The following is an 8,171-nucleotide window of genomic DNA, read 5'->3' as shown; positions in this document are numbered from 1 at the left end:
CTAGGGACGGAATATAAGACCTTACATAAATGAATGTGATAGCAGGGCAATTAGAAGGATTTTTCCAGCTAGGGATGGACTCCAGAATTAAAGGGCAACTGTACCAATTCTAACACGCAATAAAACATCCGTTTAGGACATGTTAGGGATGCCAACTATAGATTTTGATTGATAGCCCAAATTATTGAATATAGCAGAAACCACTAATCAATTAATAAGTTTAAATTAAACTATTCACAATAAGCGAAAAAAGAATCTGTGTCAAACAAATAGCATTTCAGTATAGAAAAATTGATTGCTAGCTAAAAGTTTGTTAAATCATAGTCGCTTACTTGACAATCCATTCTATCTGTGATGCCACCATGTCCAGGAATACTATCACCAAAATCCTACGACGAAGAAAACAAATTTAATGAAAAAAAGACCATTTACCACAACTTCTTACTAGTTTCTACAATCTCAATCTCTAGTCGAAGAAAAAAGAACCTTAAGTTTGAAAGCCCTTTTGAATCCGCTGGCAAAGAATCCTCCAAATGGTGCTATAATCGATGCAAACAAACCAAGAGCTAAGGCATGCCATTGCACGGGCATAATTGATGTTTCCTTCCATGGAAACTGCATGTGAAAGCATAGATAAGCTTGGATCAAAGCGAAATGCTCCAGTTATTATAAAGCAAACCAATAATAAGAACGGTACACATGAAATTGAAAAAATGTATAATAGTCCCATCAAATTTAGGCTATGGAAACTATACTAACACATGACCTCCATATTACATTGATAAAGAAGTTTCCCAAGGCAATCAAATATAAAGAATGAACAAGTAGATTTCACTCGTGCAAATTAAAATTTTAATGACATACTAGATGCCCATAACATATAACAAATCAATGTGACTAGACTATAACATGTAAGAATTACATATGGATAACAGAATCTGAATAAAAATTGGTGCAAAAAATCATCAATGTTTCAAAAGGCGGAAGCATAAAGTAAAACGTTTAACCTGTCATGAGCTGGGGCCTTGCAAACTTCATAATATTTTAAATATTTCAGAAATTAAAATACTATAAATATAGGGACAAACTTGAAATATATTCCAAAATTCAAAGTTCATTATCATTTCATTCACATTCTAACTCTAGTAACACAAACAGTAAACATTTGTTAAAGATTTGAAAACTAAGTGCTACAAAGAAGGCTAAACAAATTTATATTATAAAACTTTCCAAATATGAAAAAAAAAAAACTAACATCCAAATCCCAAAGATCTCAAATACCCGGACCATGCAACATGAACTATAAAGATTAAAAAAAATTGTTAAATACCTCGTTGAATTTAACACTTTTAGAGATCCACAAAGAGATGCTGACAAAGAGTCAAGACCACCAGCTTCTCCAATAAAAAGGTGACACAGAGACACTACGAGTGTGTTTGTGGCAATGATGAGCGGAGTAAGTTGGTGAGTCGGTAGAGACGAAGTGATCCCAGCAAGACGGTGAGAGAGGGCAGTCAATTAGAGAGATTAATTGAGTCAATATAGGAAAAACAATGATCAAGTGAGATGGTGAGATAGTAGCACAAGTGCAGGAGAAGCAGTGATAAAGCAATTCTATGAGGAAGCGAATCGGCGAGGGAGAAATAGTGAGGAAGTGAGTTAGTCAGAGATCAATAAGTGAGCAGAGAGCAATTTGACCATGCCCGGTTTTATTTTTATTTTGTTTTACAAGCTTTAGAAATAGCCTTGAGAAATTGCTTGATATTTTCAAAGAAAAAAATAATTTGAGTTGATACTTGCTTGGAGTTTTGGAACCATATGATTTAAGTTCACTTACATCAAAACATGGGCCAATTGCAACGCTTACAATGTGTAAAAGACGCACCATGGGCACCCGAGGCAATGCTCAGGCGGAAAGCCTCCCCTGGTTGCCTCGAGGCAATTTTTTCATAACCCACCCCTCAGTGAGCCCCAAATTGCCTTTAAACCACAAAAAAATTAGTCATCTAGATGCAAATATCTTAAGATTTAGAAATGCATGTCTCATGAATGACTTGAAAGAACACTAATATTCCATGGAAAGAAATTAGGCATACACCAAAAAGAGTAAGAATTTCAAAGTTCAATTAATGAAACTTCAAATCAATAAATCCATTTTCTGGTGTTATTTCACCAATTCATCTCTTGTAAAATGATATGAACAATGGACAAGGACAACACTCATTTGAGCTGCAAAGATAAGAAAATACTGCACTCATGAAAGCAAGGACATTCTTACTAGTCTTTCATGATAGTGCAAATCAGTAATTATAAATATACTGATTCAAACAAATACATTAAACCATATATTTGGCTATCTAAAAGGCACAAATACTTCTACATTACTCCCTAATCATACGCTCCCTGACATATGAATAAACCTCAAGGCATGTTGAAAACAAAAGAGTGTGTAGCCTTTTTTTTTTTTTTTTGAAATCCAGCCGTTCCCAGTACAAAAGATCCGACGGACATAAAGATCAATCCGTGGGATGCTCTCATGGATCACGCCATAAAGAAGGAATGATTTTTAGGAAAGATTTTATTAGAAATTTTATGTAATTTATTATTTCCTCATTAAGATATCTTGTATAGATCTATAAATAGGGAAGATTGTAATGAATAAAGACAAGCTTTTCCCTCTCAAATTCCCGGTTTTAACATGATATCAAAGCCAACGGCCTTAATTGCCGTCAAAGAACGATCCTAGATCGTCGGAGGAGGAAGAGAAAAGAAAAGCTCGGGGCATCTGAGACTAGATCGCTGCTAACCCGTATACGCCCGCTGGATGGGATGAGCGACTCGATCGGAACTTCCGATCCGAGAGGAAGGCCAAAGTCGTCGAAGGAGCCTAATCGACAACCACATAGGAGTCGAAAGAGCCGAAGAAGCGTCACCGATCCGACAGAAAGGGCAAGCCGACGAAGAAATGAAACAGCCCGCTCGATGCCCCCCCCCCCCCCGATCGCACATACCAGTCAAAGCTGATCGGAAGCCCGATCCACGCCTGTGATTCGCGGGAGGAAGCCACGCCTGCGTGCGACTTGGGGGTGGAACCGTGCCCTAAGTCCAATCCGAGCCTTTTTCAAGGCTCGTCCGGTTTTTTTTTCTTTTTATTTTTTTTTCTAACAAAAAAGGAAGAAAAAAAAAAGAAGAAAAATCCTCATTATCGACCTTTATTGTCGACAAGGGAAATTTATTCCGGGAAACCTTCACTGTTAACCAAGTTAGATATTCTTAATTACTATCATAATGTCGGAAATTAATTCCTCACAGAGCATTGACCAAACTGAGGAATCGATGATGCATCAAGGACGGGGTGACCTCCAAAGCATGCAACCTTCCTATCGTCTAAATCGAAAGAACTACCTAAAATGATCTCAATTTGTGAAGACCTATTTAAAGGAGAAAGAAAAAATACACCATCTTCTTGGAGGAGGACCAAAACAAGGAGATCATATTTTTGGGGCATGGGATGAAGCAGACTCCATGATTATGTCATGGTTGTAGAATTCCATGACTTCAGAAATTAGCGATAAATTTATGTTCCTTTCGACTACAAAGGACATATGGGATGCTGCCAGACAGACCTCCAAAGCTCGTGATGCGGCTCAAATCTTTGAAATTAAAGTCAAAGTTGGAAGCACAAAGCAGGAGAGTAAGACCATGACGGAGTATGCCACTCTTCTACAAAATCTGTGGCAGGAACTTGACCACTATAGATGCATAGAAACCAGATGCCCGGAAGATACTGCGATCCTGAAGAACTTTATTGAAAAAAATAGAGTTTATGATTTTCTTGCAGGACTAAATGCAGAATTTGACCAAGTTAGGGTTCAGATTCTCGGCAAAGAGGAGACGCCATCACTCAATGAAACCATTTCTCTCATCCGCGCAGAAGAAAGCCGACGAGGAGTGATGTTAGAACAAAAGGTCGTTGAAAGCTTTACAATGGTGATGAACAAAGAATCGTCATGGAAGGAGAATGGTAAAGATTTTTCAAAATTCAAAGACAATGACTCACTTTGGTGCAGCTATTGCAAAAAGTCAAGACCCACAAATGAACGTGCTAGAAAATACATGGAAAACCCCCCAGCAAGGAGTGGAATCAAAAGGGTGAAACAATGAGCACATCACATGCCAACAACACTACAAGTAAGCCAGAAGCACAGTCCAACCTTGGAGAATTCAATAAAGAAGATATCGATAAATTGAAACGACTCCTGATACCTCTTGAAAAACCAAATGCTTCTTCTTCACTTGCACTCTCAGGTAAGACTCCAATTTCTATTAGTTTAAGTGTTTCCAGAAATCATCTAAAGCAATTATGAATCATTGATTCAGGAGCCACAGATCACATGACCCACTCACTTACCCACCTCATAAACTATACTCCTTGCCCAAACAAAAAGAAAATAATCACTGCTGATGGTTCTCTTACCACGGTAGCTGGCCAAGAAGACATAATATTATCTCCCTCACTCACCCTGAAAAATGTCCTCCACATACCACAATTATCCACAAATTTAATATTCATATAAAAACTTACCAATGACCATAATTGTCAAGCCTTATTTAACCCTACTTATTGCTTATTTCAGGACCAGAGATCGGGGAAGAAGATTGAACTTGCTAAGGAGAGAGCATGATTGTACTACCTGGAAGAACCAAACCAATCTAAAAATAGTTGCTCTATGTTATCCCTATTCGATAGGAATCTCACTATTTGGCTTCATCATTATAGACTAGGACACCCATCTTTTGATGTCCTAAGACATATGTATCCTCAATTTTTCCCGAAATTAGAAAATAAAAATTTTCATTGTGAAACCTGTGAGTGGGCTAAACATAAAAGAACATCATCCCCAAACAAAAGTGAGAGATATGATACTCCTTTCGATCTTATTCATAGTGATATATGGGGACCCTAAAAAATCCCCAATATCTCTGGGGCACGCTGGTTTGTGTCATTCATTGATGATTGCACTAGAGTCTCTTGGATACATCTCCTTAAAAACAAATCTGATGTTAGCATCATTCTACCCATCTTTCATTCCATGATCAAAAATCAATTCGGGGTTAAAATAAGAAGAATCCGCTCCGATAATGTCAAAGATTATTTCAACCAAACCCTTTCCTCCTACTTTCAAAGTGAAGGGGTCATCCATGAGTCCTCATGTGTTCACACCCCATAACAAAATGGGGTTGCAAAGAGGAAAAATGGTCACCTTCTAGCCTCCACCCGAGCTTTCCTTTTTCACTACAATACACCCAAATCCTATTGCGGGGAAGCTCTTTTAACTGCAGCTTATCTCATAAATCAATTACCTTCAACAGCCTTAGGACTCAAAACTCCAATGGAGACTTTGTCCTCCTTTTACCCCGAGTTTTGAACTCATCATAATCTTACGCCCAAAATTTTTGAATGCACTGTCTATGTTCATATTCACAACCAGGAGAGAAAAATTAGATCCAATAGCACTCAAGTGCATCTTTATTGGTTATTCAGCTACCCAAAAAGGTTATAAGTGTTATCATCCACCCACAAGAAAAATCCTTGTCTCTATTGACGTTACTTTTGATGAGCAAAATTCTTATTTTTCAAAACCTCATCTTCAGGGGGAGACTAAACATGAGGAAGATGAGAAAAATGAACTAGCACCTCTTGACCTTCCTCCTCCACCACCTCAAACCAATCCTCTTGAAACCCAAGATAGGGAAACAAATGAAAAAGCTATCATTAGATTTGTAAATGTTTACTCCAGACGTACAAGCTCAAGCTGTGCTCCAAAGCAGATCCAAGAATCTGAACCATCTCCTGGAAATAAGGTAATCTCACCACCTACCTTATACCCTATAAATAACTCCATATCCCTCAACAACTTCTCTTCGTCACACAAAAATTTCCTGGTTACATTAGAAGATATCCATATTCCTAAAGATATTTCTAAGGCCTTATCTGATAAAAATTGGAAAAATGCCATGAAGGATAAAATGCAGGACTTGAAAAAGAACAAAACATGGGAAATCGTCAATCTACCAATGGGGAAAAAACTGGTCGGCTGCAAATGGGTGTTCTCAGTAAAATACAAAGCTGATGGCACACTAGAGAGATATAAGGCAAGACTGGTGGCAAAAGGGCTCACTCAAACATATAGCATTGACCACCAAGAAATGTTTGCGCCTGTAGCCAAAATGAATAATGTCCGAATACTACTCTCACTAGCAGCCAAATACAACTGGCATCTGGAACAATTGGATGTGAAAAATGCATTCCTGCATGGGGATTTAGAAGAAGAGATATTTATGAAAATACCACCAGGTTTTAAAGAAATATCAGAAGATAACAGGGCGTGCAGACTGAAAAAGCTAGGCTCTATATGGGCTTAAACAATCACCAAGGGCCTGTTTCGGAAGTTCTCTAAATTCATGCTCCTAAATGGGTATCGACAGAGTCAAGGTGAACATACATTATTCTTTAAACACTCAGACTCAAGGGGAGTCACAATATTATTAATGTATGTTGATGATATTATTTTGATTGGGGATAATAAAGAGGAGAAAACTAGTTTAAGGAAAACTCTTACTAAGGAATTTGACATCCAAGAACTTGGTAAACTAAAATACTTTCTCGGAATTGAAGTAGCTCACTCCAACAAAGGAATCTTCATTTCACAACAGAAATATATCAAAGATCTTCTAAAAGAAACAGGTAAACTAATTTGTAAACCAGCACCAACACTAGTAGAACCTAATCTTAAACTGGGGGAAGCTAGAGAAGATCCAGATGTAGATAAATGGGCCTACCAGAGACTTATAGGGAAATTGATCTACCTCTCCCACACTAGACCAGACATAGCATTTGCTGTAAGCATGGTCAGTCAGTTTATGCAGAATCCAAAGCAGATTCACAAGCAAGCGATAGACAAGATATTGCATTACCTTAAAGGAAGACCAGGAAAAGGGATTCTTTTAAGAGAGATAGTGGAATAACCCTAGAAGTATACACAGATGCTGACTACGCAGGATCACCGATTGATAGAAGATCTACCTCTGGATATTGCACCTTTATTGGAGGTAACTTAGTTACATAGAGAAGCAAGAAATAGAACGTGGTGGCAAGATCCCGTGCAGAAGCAGAATATTGAGATATGACCTTGGGAATATGTTAGCTACTATGGATCAAAATAATCCTAGAAGACTTAAACGTTAAGTGGGATGAGCCCATAAAGCTACATTGTGACAACAAATCAGCAATCAGCATAGCCCACAATCCAGTCTAGCATGACAGGACCAAGCACATAGAAGTGGACATATATTTTATTAAAGAAAAACTAGACAGTGGTCTAGTAAGTGTCGACCATGTATCATCAAAAGATTAACTTGCAGATATCCTTACCAAAGGATAGGATTGTTCCGCCTTTCTCAAAATGATTGACAAGCTGGGGATGACAGATCCATATTTCCCAGCTTGAGAGGAAGTGTTGAAATCCAGTCGTTCCTAGTGCAAAAGATCCGACGGACATAAAGATCAATCCGTGGGATGCTCTCATTGATCACGCCATAAAGAAGGAATGATTTTTAGGAAAGATTTTATTAGAAATTTCATGTAATTTATTATTTCCTCATTAAGATATCTTGTATAGAACTATAAATAGGGAAGAATGTAATGAATAAAGACAAGCTTTTCCCTCTCAAATTCCCGATTTTAACATTTTTTCTTTCAAAAATGGGCAGGACACGAACTTGCTCCTTGGCACCTCATCTCAAGACGACTTGCTTGGTCAAAACACGTGCCACCATGCCAAACAATCAAATTGGGATTTTCAAAGCAACTGATTTGGGTCTTTAACATATTGGCTTGGTCAAGATCAAGTTCACTTGATTTTTTGCATTTTTAAGTCATTAGTGACACTATTGACAAGTGTAATTGCATCAGTAAGCAATTGGATAGGCTAGAAAAATAAATAACAAAAGAAAGAGTATTTAAGCTTTTAGAATGGATAAAAAATTTGTTTTTAGTTCATGTTTTTGCTTATGCATTTGAAATTTGGTTCTAGATAATGACCAATTCTACTTTATTTGTTGAAATATTAAATCTTCTTACACATCTGATATTGTAAATTGTGAAGCGG

The 8,171-nt window shown here is 37.5% G+C and overlaps 1 protein-coding gene across 6 annotated transcripts in view; it reads right to left on the bottom strand.

The window, feature by feature from the left end:
• LOC110107356 (phosphatidate cytidylyltransferase 1-like) overlaps positions 1 to 8,171 on the bottom strand; it is a 45,615-nt gene that overhangs the window by 4,791 nt on the left and 32,653 nt on the right. For all 6 annotated transcript variants that reach the window (XM_028699711.1, XM_028699708.1, XM_028699706.1 and 3 more), the window contains exons 9-10: positions 487 to 615; positions 333 to 389 (exon numbers count right to left, since the gene is read on the bottom strand). In XM_028699711.1, coding sequence (XP_028555544.1) covers positions 333 to 389; positions 487 to 615 — 186 coding nt within the window. The remainder of the gene's footprint in view (positions 1 to 332; positions 390 to 486; positions 616 to 8,171) is intronic.

The sequence above is a fragment of the Dendrobium catenatum genome, unplaced genomic scaffold (genome assembly GCF_001605985.2).
Source record: "Dendrobium catenatum unplaced genomic scaffold, ASM160598v2 fragScaff_scaffold_1373, whole genome shotgun sequence".
In the NCBI taxonomy this organism is placed as follows: Eukaryota; Viridiplantae; Streptophyta; class Magnoliopsida; order Asparagales; family Orchidaceae; genus Dendrobium; species Dendrobium catenatum.
Note: the sequence above shows the minus strand (reverse complement) of the source record. Positions and strands in the feature narration are given on the sequence as shown.